Source organism: Macaca thibetana, chromosome 20 (assembly GCF_024542745.1).
Source record: "Macaca thibetana thibetana isolate TM-01 chromosome 20, ASM2454274v1, whole genome shotgun sequence".
Lineage (NCBI taxonomy): Eukaryota > Metazoa > Chordata > Mammalia > Primates > Cercopithecidae > Macaca > Macaca thibetana.
Genome location: NC_065597.1, coordinates 36271051 through 36284425, shown reverse-complemented (window position 1 = coordinate 36284425; position 13375 = coordinate 36271051). Strand labels below are relative to the sequence as shown.

The 13375-nt window shown below is 48.3% G+C and overlaps 1 protein-coding gene across 2 annotated transcripts in view; it reads left to right on the top strand.

Annotated features, from left to right (window-relative positions):
• The window catches only part of SLC6A2 (solute carrier family 6 member 2), a 49436-nt gene extending 36505 nt beyond the window's left edge, over positions 1-12931 (top strand). Inside the window, exons 6-14 of one of the 2 annotated variants that reach the window (XM_050773188.1) lie at positions 1337-1440; positions 2610-2734; positions 3434-3546; positions 4705-4833; positions 5276-5375; positions 6346-6446; positions 6930-7097; positions 8665-8736; positions 11976-12931. In XM_050773188.1, the coding sequence (XP_050629145.1) occupies positions 1337-1440; positions 2610-2734; positions 3434-3546; positions 4705-4833; positions 5276-5375; positions 6346-6446; positions 6930-7097; positions 8665-8736; positions 11976-12032 (969 nt within the window). In that variant the 3' untranslated portion in view covers positions 12033-12931. Of the gene's footprint in view, positions 1-1336; positions 1441-2609; positions 2735-3433; positions 3547-4704; positions 4834-5275; positions 5376-6345; positions 6447-6929; positions 7098-8664; positions 8737-9124; positions 10577-11975 lie in introns of those variants that run through there. The other variant, XM_050773187.1, reaches the window with a different exon arrangement.
• Positions 12932-13375: the final 444 nt, after the last annotated feature.

The window sequence follows — 13375 nt, the reverse complement described above, 5'->3', positions numbered from 1 at the left end:
ATCTTACAATTCTCCGGGCTTCTTTATTTGAACCCATAATAATCCTGGCAGGCCTAAGCAGCACAGGATGAAGAGGGATGCATCCCAATATGCATCTCCATAGTTGTAATGCTCCAACATACTGCAATGTTATAGACTAGTAACCAAGAGAAAACCTATTTTCGTAGTAGCTGCCAGAAAGATAACAGAGCATAAGACACGAATCAGCCTTGTAAATTGAAAAATAAGTCAGACTTCTATGTGTTCTGTGACTGTTTATGCTAAGCCTTTCAGATGTGTAGAAGCTAAGCCCTCAGTGCAGTATCAAGGAGCAGATCTGTCTTCCCCCATCAGATCATGCTGCCCTCTGTTTGCACAGCTGGGGAAGCCTGGACTAATACCAGTGGGAGCATGACAGTCATCTCTTAAATCTGAATTGCAAGGCTGGGCGTGGTGGCTCACGCCTGTAATCCCAGCACTTTGGGAGGCTGAAACGGGTGGATCACTTGAGGTCAGGAGTTCAAGACCAGCCTGGCCAACATGGGGAAACCCTGTCTGTACTAAAAATACAAAAATTAGCAGGGCGTGGTGGCGTGCACTTGAAATCCCAGCTACTCAGGATGCTTGAACCCAGGGGGCAGAGGTTGCAGTGAGCCAAGATTACGCCACTGCACTCCAGTCTGGGTGACAGAGTGAGACCCTGGCTTTAAAAAAAAAAAAAAAAAATCTGAATTTCAGCTCTTAGTCTGAGCGGGTGAAGTATAATTATCCCCATTATACAGATGAAGAAACACACAGAGAGAAATGAACTTGACTAGGGCTAGAACATGAGGCAGAGAAGTTAGAAAGGAATTCAGATCTTCAGGCCTCCGGCCATGTGCTTTTATCACCCAACGGATGGAATAAGTAAGCCCCATTGGCCCCCAAGGAGTCACCATTGTCTATGGCTTGTAGAAGCCTACTAGGAATGGCCCTCACTTTCTGAAAATGCCATCTCCGTAACTCCTAAGATGGCCATAACCCTGTGTTCTTGCCCCATTCACACTCTAGCCTAGAACTTTTCATTTTGTTAACTTTCTTTGAAAATCAGGGCATGAAATGGAGTGAATGAGTTCCTACAGGGTGAGCTCACTCATGACTACCCAAGGCTGGGAGATGCTAGAGAGGCCCAGCGTCTCTCTGCAGTTGTTTTGTACAGGATGCAGGGAAGGGAGTTGCCAGGGCTGCCCATCTCTGGTTCAGACCATGTTTCTTCTGGTCTCAGAGCATCCCCAGGGTTTCTCAGCCCTTCCAGAGCAGTGAGGTGTTCCAGTGGTGTCGGAAGCAGAGGCTGATGGCTTTTGTCTGCTGGTTTCAGGTATGGATTGATGCCGCAACTCAAATATTTTTTTCCTTGGGGGCTGGATTTGGAGTGTTGATTGCATTTGCCAGTTACAACAAATTTGACAACAACTGTTACAGGTAAGATTCTTCTCAGAAGTCTGAGAGCTCTAAATCCTGGGGATTGACTTTTGTGGGGATGGCAGAGAGGGCTCTGGTCTGGAAGCCAACTCTCCCTGCGCAAGCCAAATTTTCTTCTTGTGAACCATCCTGGGCATTCTATAAACTGCAACATGTCCTCTAAGGGTTCTGATGACCACATTTCATTTCAGGATGCCTCTTAAACAAATGTGGGGTGTGGAATGGGAAAAGTTGAGGTTACCAGCACTGGGAGATGGGTAGTTGTGACAGAGCAGAACTGTGAAGATTTCAGTATGGATTCTGTCCATCAGATGCCCAGGCAGGCAGTGGTGGAATATCCCAGCTGCTGAGGGCCTGGCTGGGTCAGAGGTGAGACTCCATAGGAGACTGAGACTCAGAAGGCCATGATCTAGCTCAGTTCAGGAAGCACTCAGTGCTACCTCCTGCTGGCCCAGTGCTGTGGGGACTTCAGGCACAGGCACAAATTTGGGTCCACTTCCATTACACTCTATCCAAGGCTTAAGGCAGAATCACAGTGTCTTTGGTACATGACAGAGTCTGATGAATTCATACCAGCGGGACAGGCTATAGGGAGGTAAGGAAATGGGGTGATCAGCCCCCTGACAGAAGAAAACCAGTGCATGGAGGTGAATTTGAGATGAGCCTTGGAGGATAGTTAGGATTGCGCTAGGCAGATGTGGAGTGGACAGCAGGCACTGGGGGAGAAGGGGGACAACACAGGCAAATGCAAGGAAGTGGTTTGTTTATGGACCAGTTTATGGTTTGTTCAGAGTTCACCTTGGGAGTCTTGGAAGATAAATGTATAAGGAAGGTTGGGTCTTCTTCGCAAAGCTCTTGAATGACAGGATGAGGAGTTGGAGGCACTGGGGAGCAACCATGGAATGTTTGTTGAAGGAGACCGGTGACTCAATTCCCTGGCAGGAGTTTGCCAGTAGACTCTGGTATCAGGCTGTTCCATCCATAAGCAGTTAGCCTACTTCCTGCACCAGTGATGGTGGGGCCCTGGATCCATGTGGCAGCAGGAGCTGCTGAAGGAGGGATGGCCTTTGATGCTGGGGCCAGGCTGCAGGTTCTATAGCCAGCCCAGCAGTCAATGCATAGGGTTGAGGGTGTCAAGGGACTTGACCTCACTGTGCTTCTTCCCCCAGGGATGCCCTGCTGACCAGCAGCATCAACTGCATCACCAGCTTCGTCTCTGGGTTCGCCATCTTCTCCATCCTTGGTTACATGGCCCATGAACACAAGGTCAACATTGAGGATGTGGCCACAGAAGGTGGGTGGGCAGCCCTCCTGGGCCCCAGCCCACTGAGGAGGGAGCTGAGAAGCCCACCTTATTCTTGGCTGCATGGCTCTTACATGGCTGTAGGACCGCTAGGCTGTCCATGGAGGTGTCCAAACCACCAATGTGATTGACTTTCCCCTGAGGTTATTAGTGGGAATTCCAAGCAGTCCCAAGCCCCATGCACCCTGCGAGTCAAGGTGGAAGGAACAGATTTTGGAATGTCCTCTCTGTACCAGCCCTGGGCTAAGCACTTGAAATACCTCCACTTAGTTCTCACAAGGCTGCCAGGCAAGTGTCAATAGACTCACTTTATAAATGGGAAGACTGAGACTCAAGCTAAATATGTTGTCTGGCATCACCCAGCTAGTGAGCAATTGAATTGGGGTCTCTGAGGACCCCAAGCTTTTGTGAGTAAGAGTAGACCCCTTGTAGAATATAGGAGGTGGGGTTTGCAGCATGTAGCCTGTAGCTGTCCAGGCAGGGAACTGCTCTCCAGCCTGGCTGTTGGGGGTCGACCTCTCCGATGCACAGGTGAGCTGTAAGTTCATTCTGACTTCATCTGTTATCTCTAGACCTGTGTTCTGTCCACCCACACATGACTGAACAATTGGGCCCGCAGATGCTCCCCTACTATGTGCAGCTCAGACCAATGGTTTCAGCCATTGATGAGGTCCTTGATGTTTCTTACAGGAGCTGGCCTAGTGTTCATCCTGTATCCAGAGGCCATTTCTACCCTGTCTGGATCTACATTCTGGGCTGTCGTGTTTTTCATCATGCTCCTGGCGCTAGGCCTTGACAGCTCAGTGAGTGACCCTGCTTAGGATACCTGTCCCCCATCCCACTGGTCCTGACTCCCTTCCCCAACACACAGTGCTGGGCCTGAAGTTCCCACTATTCAAACACCAGGTTAATAGTTGTTTCCAGAAGGCCCTATTTAAATGCAGACAAAAAAAAAAAAAAGTGAGTCCTCACTCAAAAAGATAAGACTTAGGCCAAAGCCAAGAGCCATAGGAATCCCTTTGACATCTTGGAAATCCAAGTAAGAAGAGACTTCAGACAAGTCAGCCTTATGCTTAGCTGCCCCCGTCCCACTTGTTTGGAACCCTATTTGAGAACACAAGGCATAGGGTTGTGGTGCTGTTGTGCTGACATTCAGATATGTCTACCCTTACTTAGTACATCATGCCTGGAAGTTTGCAAAAAATCTTATGGAAGAGCTGGCACTTGGGTTTCCCTCCACTGCCTTTTGCTTTCAATCATCAGATCTGCCAGGAGCAGGGTGTTGAGAAGGATTTTGAGGCTGCTTCTGGGCTTATAATGAAGAATACTGATTTTGATTAACAGTGTCTGCCAAGAGGAGGGGAGAGGAGAGGAAAGTGGTAGCTTGCGTGCTTCTCGTCTACCCTCACAGTGTCCTTATAAGGAAGCAATCTGCCCATAGCAGTGGGATATGAGACCCTTTCAGACTCTAAGAGTCTGGAGTTTGAAGTGACCACTTTGCTTGATCATTAGAAAGGCAGCCAAAAATCCGTATCAAAAACTGCTGCCTGAAGTTCCCATCACTAGAAGCTCTTCTGCAGGAGTTGTTTCCAGAGACCCTTATTGACATGTAAATGTGTGACACAGGTTTTGGTGTTTTACTGCTTTCACTCCACTATCAGCTTATCTGTACCCACTCCGGCTGAGTAGGCAGGAGACAGGTAGCTGTTGAGAAGGGGAGACAGGAGTTAACTTAACCCTTACCCTCTCCCGCATAGTTTCTGAGTTCTGAGTTTGCCTCAGAACAGGACAGAAATGGGACAAGAGGATGGGGAAGAAGGCAGGACGTGCTGATTTCTCAAGAGAGGCAAGGCAGCCTGCGTGAGTCCTGGGCTGCAGGAGGCGCTAGGAACCCTGGGGCCTGAGACTGAGGTCCAGAGAGACCCTCATTCCCGCACCCCACCCCGCCTGGTTCCCTCCAGATGGGAGGCATGGAGGCTATCATCACGGGCCTGGCAGACGACTTCCAGGTCCTGAAGCGACACCGGAAACTCTTCACATTTGGCGTCACCTTCGGCACCTTCCTTCTTGCCCTGTTCTGCATAACCAAGGTGAGTAAGGGCTGGTCTCTGGTCACCTGGGGGCCTCTGAGGCTGCATTTCAATAAAGTCAAGCATTCCTAGCCTTGGAACTGGGGCTGAGCTCAGGGAGAACAATGCGGGATCCAGCATCCTCAATTCAGCGGCCTGACCCACTAGGGTTAGGCCCAGTTGTCTTCTTCCATCTCTGATGTTGAGGATTCCATGCAGCTCTGTTAATTGCTTATTGACTTGAGGGGCAGCAAAAGTCTCTTTGGAACCCATCTAACTCTTTATTGGCTGAAACTGAGGTGACTGTGATGTCAATACAACAGCACCACAACCCTATGCCCTGTGTTCTCAAATAGGGTTCCGAGCAAGTGGGACAGGGGGCAGGTAAGAGTTGACGGACACAACAATCAGTTCCCACGTTTGACCAAAGAGGGCCTCTTGGCTTCTTCTCTTCCTGTGCCAGGGTGGAATTTATGTGCTGACACTCCTGGACACCTTTGCTGCGGGCACCTCCATCCTTTTTGCTGTCCTCATGGAAGCCATCGGAGTTTCCTGGTTTTATGGTATGTGAGTGTGTGGAAAAGCCTCAGCTCCCAGTCCTAGAATCCTTTAACCTGGAGGTGCAGCGAGGCCTTCCATTTCCAGAGCAGCCACCAAAAATTCCAGAGTCCAGCAAGTCAGTTTTTGGGAACAAATCTCAATCCTTGGCTCACCTTTGGATGAACCTGCTTTTAACAGGAGGCTGCAAAGGCCCCTGAGGTATCCAGCATCAGCTCCTGAAAGAGGAACGCTTAGGAAAATGCTGACCCCTGAGTCATAGAATTCATTCTACCGGGGGTTGCCAGATTTAGCAAACACAACACAGGTTGCCTACTTAAACTTGAATTTCAGATAAATAACAATTATTTAGTATAAGTATAGCCCAAATATTGCATCAGACATACTTATACTATTTTTTTTTCATTATTTATGTGAAACTCAAACTTAACTGGGTATCCTGTGTTTTTTCTGGCAAACTTATTCTGGAATGAACCGAGAGAATATTTTACAAGCCCTTAAATGTGTTCATTGTTTGTTTTTCCCCACAAGCGTCACACCAACATGTTAGTTCTCACTCTGCTGCCGCTCAGAAAGAGATTCAATAGAAGAGTCTGGGCTCTCCTATCAGATTTAAGTCAGGGAATGTGCTGTATGCATAGTTGTTGTTGTTATTTTCAGAGCAAGAGGAAAGAGCTGGGCTTTGGAGTCAGGCCAACTAGCTCTGGAACTTGGGGCAAATCCCCTCACCTCTTTGAGCCCAGGTTTCCCTCTGACAGGTTAATTGGGGTGGCACATGAAAGGGGATACTGTCCTAGAGTTTGTCCTCTCCCTTGTTCTGCATTACAAAGTCCCTATCCTCAAGTCTCCCGAGTTCTGCATGTCAGCATCTCGCCTCACTGCCCTGTTCTCCAGCTCGGGCCAGAACCTCACGGGAGGACCTGGCCCTGGCTGTCGCGGGGGCCATAGTAACAGCCCTTCTCTGTGTGTGCACAGGAGTGGACAGGTTCAGCAACGACATCCAGCAGATGATGGGGTTCAGGCCGGGTCTATACTGGAGACTATGCTGGAAGTTCGTCAGTCCTGCCTTCCTCCTGGTGTGTAGTGTCTGCAGGGAAGCCCTGTGTGTGGGGAGGGGGCTGTGTCCAGGATGGAGCTGGGTGGGGATATTTGCTGCTTAGGGGAGGAGGCTCTGGGATCCAGAGGCCCTGGTCATTCAGAAGGGTCACTTGGGCTGCTCGGCCCTGTGGATAATGTGGCAGACATCCACCTTACTCGGGGGTTCTTGAGCTGGGGCCAGGTTCCTGGGGGCTGTTATGCCTCCTCCAAAGTCACCTTCTGTTCTTCCTCTTTTCTTGCTCCCTGTCATATCTGCCTCCTTTTGATTCTCACTTGCTTCTTGATTCTTTCTCATTTCTCCATATCTTTCTCTCTTTCTCTCCTTCCTTATTTCCTCCCTTTGCTGTGATGCTCACTGCTCTTCATTTCTCTCCCACCTTTCTTCCACTTCCTTCTTTCTTTCCTTTCTTGTCTCTCTCCTGCCCTGTCTTCCTTTCTCTCCCTTCCCTGCCCATCTCTAGTTCGTGGTTGTGGTCAGCATCATTAACTTCAAGCCACTCACCTACGACGACTACATCTTCCCGCCCTGGGCCAACTGGGTGGGGTGGGGCATTGCCCTGTCCTCCATGGTCCTGGTGCCCATCTACGTCATCTACAAGTTCCTCAGCACGCAGGGCTCTCTTTGGGAGGTGAGCTCTGGGCCTCCCCAGGGGAATAGGGCGGGAGGTGGCTGAGGGGGACGACGGGAGGACTCTCATTCCTGTTGGGGTGGGGGCAGGGAGACAGAAGGACACAGACACTAGGGTCAGATGGACCCACCTCATTGCCCAGGTTATTTTCCCCCATGAGCCTCAGTTTCCACATCTGTATCTTGAGGATAGTATTACCTACCCCGGAAAAAATGAAGTACTTAGCACAGTGTCTGGCATGCAGGAGGTGTTCAGTACATGTTACTTGGGGGTGAGATCAGCCCTGGAGTTCACTAAGGATTGATTAGACAGACTGCCTGGACCCAGCTCACTCTCGCGTCTCCGTCTAAGCTTTGTCATTTCCCCAGATGTCCCAGCTCTCCCCATCCAAGCACACTGTGATCTGCTCCTTCTGGTTTTCCCCTGCCTCTTTCTGGAACCTAATAATCTGATCAGCCTAAACCAGAGATTTCTGAACTATATTTTCTTTCTATGCATTCGGCATATATGTCAATATTTATACATGTGTATATATATGTACATGTGTGTATATATACATAATATATACATATATACACACACATATTTATATAAATATTTAGGAAACAGTGCCCTTTATTCTGAAATTATGTCATTCCTGTTTGATTAAAATACCCTTTCTTTCGTAAACTAATAGTGGTAGTCTTTTCCTCATATCCTTACTTTACAAAACAAAGATTTCATTCCTTCATTCCTTTATCCACTCACTTGGAAGGTACTTATTGGGACGCAGATATATGCTGGGCAGTACACGAGGTGCTAGACAAAAATTCCTGACCTTATGGAGTTCACATTCTAACGAAGGGCAGGTAAATAAAATGAGGATGGAAGGCATCCTTGGGAGCTGTGCAGAAACTCAAGGAAGGGAGTACCAGACAGAGAGTCCCCACCCCCATTCTTTGTGATATGTTTCCTGTCTGTGAAATCCCTAAGTCTGGGGACCTCTGTTCCTGGTCATTGGGAGGATCGGTGTTCAGTGACCTCATTCTAGACATGGGAACTGGGACCTGAGCCTTCTATTCTCCACACTTTGGGAGTGGAGAGGCTTCCCGCTATCAGTGATCAATTGTTGGTTCAGAACACACGGCTTGAGACCCCACACGTGCCTCCACTGCAGGAGGGCTTCCCTGATTCCTGCAGGGCCAGAGGCTTCCTTCCACACTCTCCCTGCCGCACTTTCTCCATTCTGGGTCTAAGACGATGTGTGTATTTGTTCATTGCCAGTCCCTTACATGGGCTGTAAGCTCCCCCAAAGTAGAGACTGCATGGGTCTCCTTCAAGTCTGGATCCACAGGGCCTAGCCCCATGTCTGACCACAGTAGGCAGCTCAAGAAACAGTGGCTGAATGAATGACTCAATGGACCAGCTCCACAAATAAGGCTGGAGGTGTCTTGTACAGACCCCGAATGCTATCCACGTGTGGCTGCAGGGTCAAATAGCAGGTGACCCTCATCTAGGGGTGCAATCAAGCTGCCAGAAGGGTGTCCCTGGGCCAAGCTGAGGCCTCCTCCCCTTCTCTTCCTTTCAGAGACTGGCCTATGGCATCACGCCGGAGAACGAGCACCACCTGGTGGCTCAGAGGGATGTCAGACAGTTCCAGGTGGGTGCAGCCTAAACCTCTGGGGTGGAGATCACAAAGGCGGGCCCTGACTGTTCCCTGCTGTGCACTGCCCAAGGCTGGACCTCACAGCCAGAAAACCCAGAAACCCAGTGTGAGCTGCTTTTTCCCCTTAGAAACATCGGGATGGGGGACAGGGAGGCTCCCTGCGAGCCCATGGCCTCAGGCTTGCCATGTGACTTTGGGGAGGTTCTGCTGCCCTTTCTGGGCCTCTGTGACAATTAGGGAATCGACCTACATGTTCCCTGAGGTCCGTGAAGGAAGTGGGTATTTTTCTGCCTCCTTTCTGCTTCCTGCTGCCCCCGCCAGCTGGCCCTTGCTCCTGTCGGTCCCCACCATGTCATCAAGTCCTCGCCATCTTTCTCTGCAGTTGCAACACTGGCTGGCAATCTGAGCCTGCCTGGAGGAGAAGGAGGAACCCCATGCCAATGTCCAGGTCACAGGCATCAGCTTCACTCCCACCCCGGACACCGTCTTGGGATTCCTCCCCTGGAAGCTGTCATTTCTTATCCTCTCTTCTTTTCGCAATTACAAATGATTTCGTGACTGTAGTTTTTGTTCACCTTCTGTGCATCTGGCCTGGGGGCTGTTAGCTCAGAGGAGAGGAGCAAACAGGAAAATGACTTCTGTTCTGTTCCCGTTGTTTTGGGGGAAGTCTCTCCCACTTTGGGATCCTGCCGAAGCTAGGTTCATGAGGTCGGAAACCTCCACCACATTTGCCTAGACTTTGGGCACAGAAGTTCTTAGTCCACCAAATCAGAGAGAGGATGGGCTTTTGATCAGACACCCAAAAAACCCCAAAAATCAAACAAAATCTGGCTGAGTTTAGGGGGGTGGTTAGGGAAGGTACATAGACCCTCCTCTTGCCCACCCTAGACCCCCCTCTCATGCCTGAGCCTCAGCCTGGGAGTTAGATTTATTTGTCCCTAAAATGAAGTCAGTGGATAGATGCTTTGAGGGATTTTGAGTAGAAACATTCATAGTTAATTTTCACTCTGGCCAATCTGAGTTTGATTTGTGTATTCTGGAACATTCCTCCAGCTTTTGGTGGTCAGATGGCCCAGAGCTATGGGAGCCAGGAGGAAGAGGGTAAATGAACCTTAGTGAGCAGGTTCCAGGAGGTACCTACATCAGACAAGCTGGTAGAGGCCACGTGGCAAGCCACATCTACTGAGGCCTCATGCTGCTCTTGCTCTGTAAGACATGGAGCCCAGAAACCCATCTGCACGTGCTGAGATCTGCCTGGGGAAACGGGGACAGGGACCAAGTGAGGCCACATGTGTGTCTTCACCGTGCTCTCCTCACAAGGCCAGGTGGGTGCCCAAAGGGAGCCTGGCAGGCTGTCGTGTTAATTTATTGTTCGTGGACACCTACACAGCCTGCCTCTGGGAATCCCACCTGGAGTGGACCAGGGGTCTTGAGAAATGGAGAGTTGGCTGCAAAAACTCTCATGCACTAGATGTGGCACCTTGGAGGGTAGGGCGAGACAAGCAGCCCAGAAATACTCTCTCAAGTTGAGGGGAGAATATTGAGAGTGGATGGGACAGGTTGATGGTTTCAGAGAATTTCTAAGCTTCTACTTGGATCTGCTTCTGATACAAACTTGCACTTGGTGCCCTCTGGTGGTGGTGGTGCTGGTTACTTTTAGTTCAGTAAGAGAAATGATTCCTGGTTTGCTAAATTGGTGGCATCTTTGGGAGGGGTTTCTGTTTATCGTTAGAGTCTCTTACGCCCTTGTTGGAGGGATTCTTATTCTGACTGTGGGAGCTTCTGTTGCAGGCTCTTGGGAAAAAGTAAAGAAGCCGCTGCACTCACACGTCAAGAAGGTGCTTTGCCTCAAACTGGGGTGTCATTGAGCCTTGGTGGATCCTGCATGAAGAGGGTTATGAGGGGACCAAGGTGGGGCAGGAAGATGGTTTTGTCTCCCAGGGTTCTGAGGTTTCCTTGCTGGGTCAGGGTCCTCAGGTCATTCTCTGGAGAAAAGAGGGAAAATGGGGAGACTTTGAATCTTTCCATATAAAAAGGTCAGCAGAATGCCTGAGACAGCCCAGGTGGCAGGTGTCTTGGAGCCCTGTGAACAGTGAGGCTGAAGAATGGAGGAGAACAATCAGGTCGGGGTCTGCATCCCATTAGTGACTTTGAATCCTCCCATAAAAGGTAACTTCTTCCTAGGTGTTACCATTTTTCTTTTCCTTTTTTTTTTTTTTTTTTGTACTAAAGCACTTTTATGCACATTACCTGCCATCTGCCCAGTGAGGACTGCAGGGCTATAGCTTCTGTCTCCCCATTTCCCAGGTGAAAAAACCAAGACCCAGAATTTTAGTCACTCTTGCTCAAGGTTTCTTAGCAACTAAGAGATCAAGTTGGACCTTCAGTTCACATCCCCTGACTCTCAGCCCAGATTATTTTGAAATTCCCTGCACAATATGGTTCACCCAACCCAGGGCTGTCATTTGTAAAAACTCATTCAAACGGCAAAGGAAAATTTCTTAGCAAAAGAACAATGTGTTGGAGGTTGGGAAGGGGGGAATGAATGCCATTTATTTTCCTCTAGCTGGTTTCCAGAGAGGAAATTATTTAGCTGCTCTCTTTTGGTGACAATAATCACTCTTTGGAACAGTTGGATGTGAAAAGCTGAGTCTTCTTGTCTGAAATGAGAGCAAAAGCCTTGTGCATTAGAGCAGGGGCACGCTTCCGAGACAGCCTGCCATTTCCTCTTTGCCATCTGCATGTGGCCCCTTCTGCCTCCAGACATTTGTCCCGGCATGAATCGGGGATGTGGTGCTAGCGGAACCAACACCAAACCAGCGCAGTGGTTCTGCCTTGTGGCGGAAGTTGGCTTCTGAATCTGGGGTGGGAACTTGGCTCCAAGCCTGGGTCCCCTGGGAGCATGGGGGTACCCAGAAAGCCCTTGGAAGTTCTCGGGGAGGTGCTCGGAGACCATTTGGGTTTACCTTTCCACCCACATGTAATGGAGAGAGAGTATGTGCTTTATGTTAAGTCATCTTTGACTTCCTTTGTGCAGCTTGTTTTTAATAGCAGAAGTCACCCGGGACAAGGGTGCTGTGTACTGTATATGACACTTGACACTTTTGATATTTTGTCAGGTTTTTAAAGAATTATTGTTTTTCATGAAATGTAAAATATTAGTTTGAGAACATCACATTTACATCTACTCAATGTCTAGTTATTTAGCACCCACCTTTTAGCCTTCATTCTAGATGAAAACGAGACAAGGGAGAAGGAGAGCTACCAACTCTTGCCAGATATCCTGCTGAACAGAAATCCCTGAAGCTGCCTTAATTCTCAAAGGGAGTTACCACTGAGATGGGAGCCAGTTCCTGCTATATGATCTGTTTTCCAGCCTTGCTAATGTGAGACTGAAGCATTCTTACCAAAGAAATCGTTTCTTAGTAAAGAAGCCCATTGAACTCACTTCATTTGTTTATTTCCTTCGAAAGCCACAGAAGAGAGAAAAACAGAGAAGGTGTGTGGTGCGGTGGAAAAAGCACAGCATAGAGTTTTACAGACTTGGGTCTGCAGCTGACTAGTTGAGTGGCCTGGGGATAGTGGCTTCCTCTTTTGGGGCTTCAAGATTCTCTGTCTTTAAAATCAGGGGTTATATCAGATCATGAAAGTTCCCATTCCATTAAAGAAAGCCCTGCATGTCTCATAATGATGCTCTCCTGTTAAATTTACAATGAAGGACGCACATCACTTAACCGTAAGAATTTTCCAAACTGAACCGGTGACCAATGATCTCTCTATCAGAGAAATGTCAGATTTCTAGCCTCCAGAACTTTGATTTTTCTGGACATTCAATAGTTTCTCTTTCTCAGATATTTTTCAGCTGATGCCAGAAACACTTGGTATTTGTTTTTAATCCAACCCTTCTGTTTTGAGGCATTGGAGGGTAACACATTGTCGTACCCTGTGAGTCCCAGGATCCACAGCTCTGCTGTGGTCTCAGAAGCCACTGAAACATTGGTGAATGTGAAGTCACTTTGGGGTGCCTGCCCTCATCCCTCTGTCTCTCTGCTTCTGTGTAAATAAAGACTGTTTCAATTGTGTCCTCTCTGTGTCATGGACTGTTCCAATGTCATGCAGATTTCTGTGTCTGATTTGGATTTATTTTAAAAGTTGTTCTCTTCATGGAAATGTAAGTGTCCAGAATAATAAAGAATATTTCCTGGGCTGTGTATCTGGTAGTAGAGTTCTGAATGCTTTCTTCCATGAAGGTGGAATGCTACAAATTGTGTAAGGGAGGTGGGTGAGTCTATGATCAACTTCCTACTAGTAAAGAAGAGCGTCTGGTCATAGTGACCCATCTTTTCATCAAATAACTCTTTTTATAACCTATGGAAAAGGAGATTGGAAGGGGTTAAATCTGTAATCTTAGCTTTAAGATTAACATGTATTTTTAAATAAAAAGAGCTCACCAAGTGATACCAGGTTTAGATCAGTTTAGTTTTTATTTCTAAGGCTGAGTTTCGAGGGACTCAGAACCTCCTGTTGGATTGAATTAAATACACAATTTGGTGCATGTGTGAATTTTTCTGGGGAGAGGGATACATTCACATTTAGACCCTTAGAAGATCTAAGTCTTTGTCTGGGGAAGATG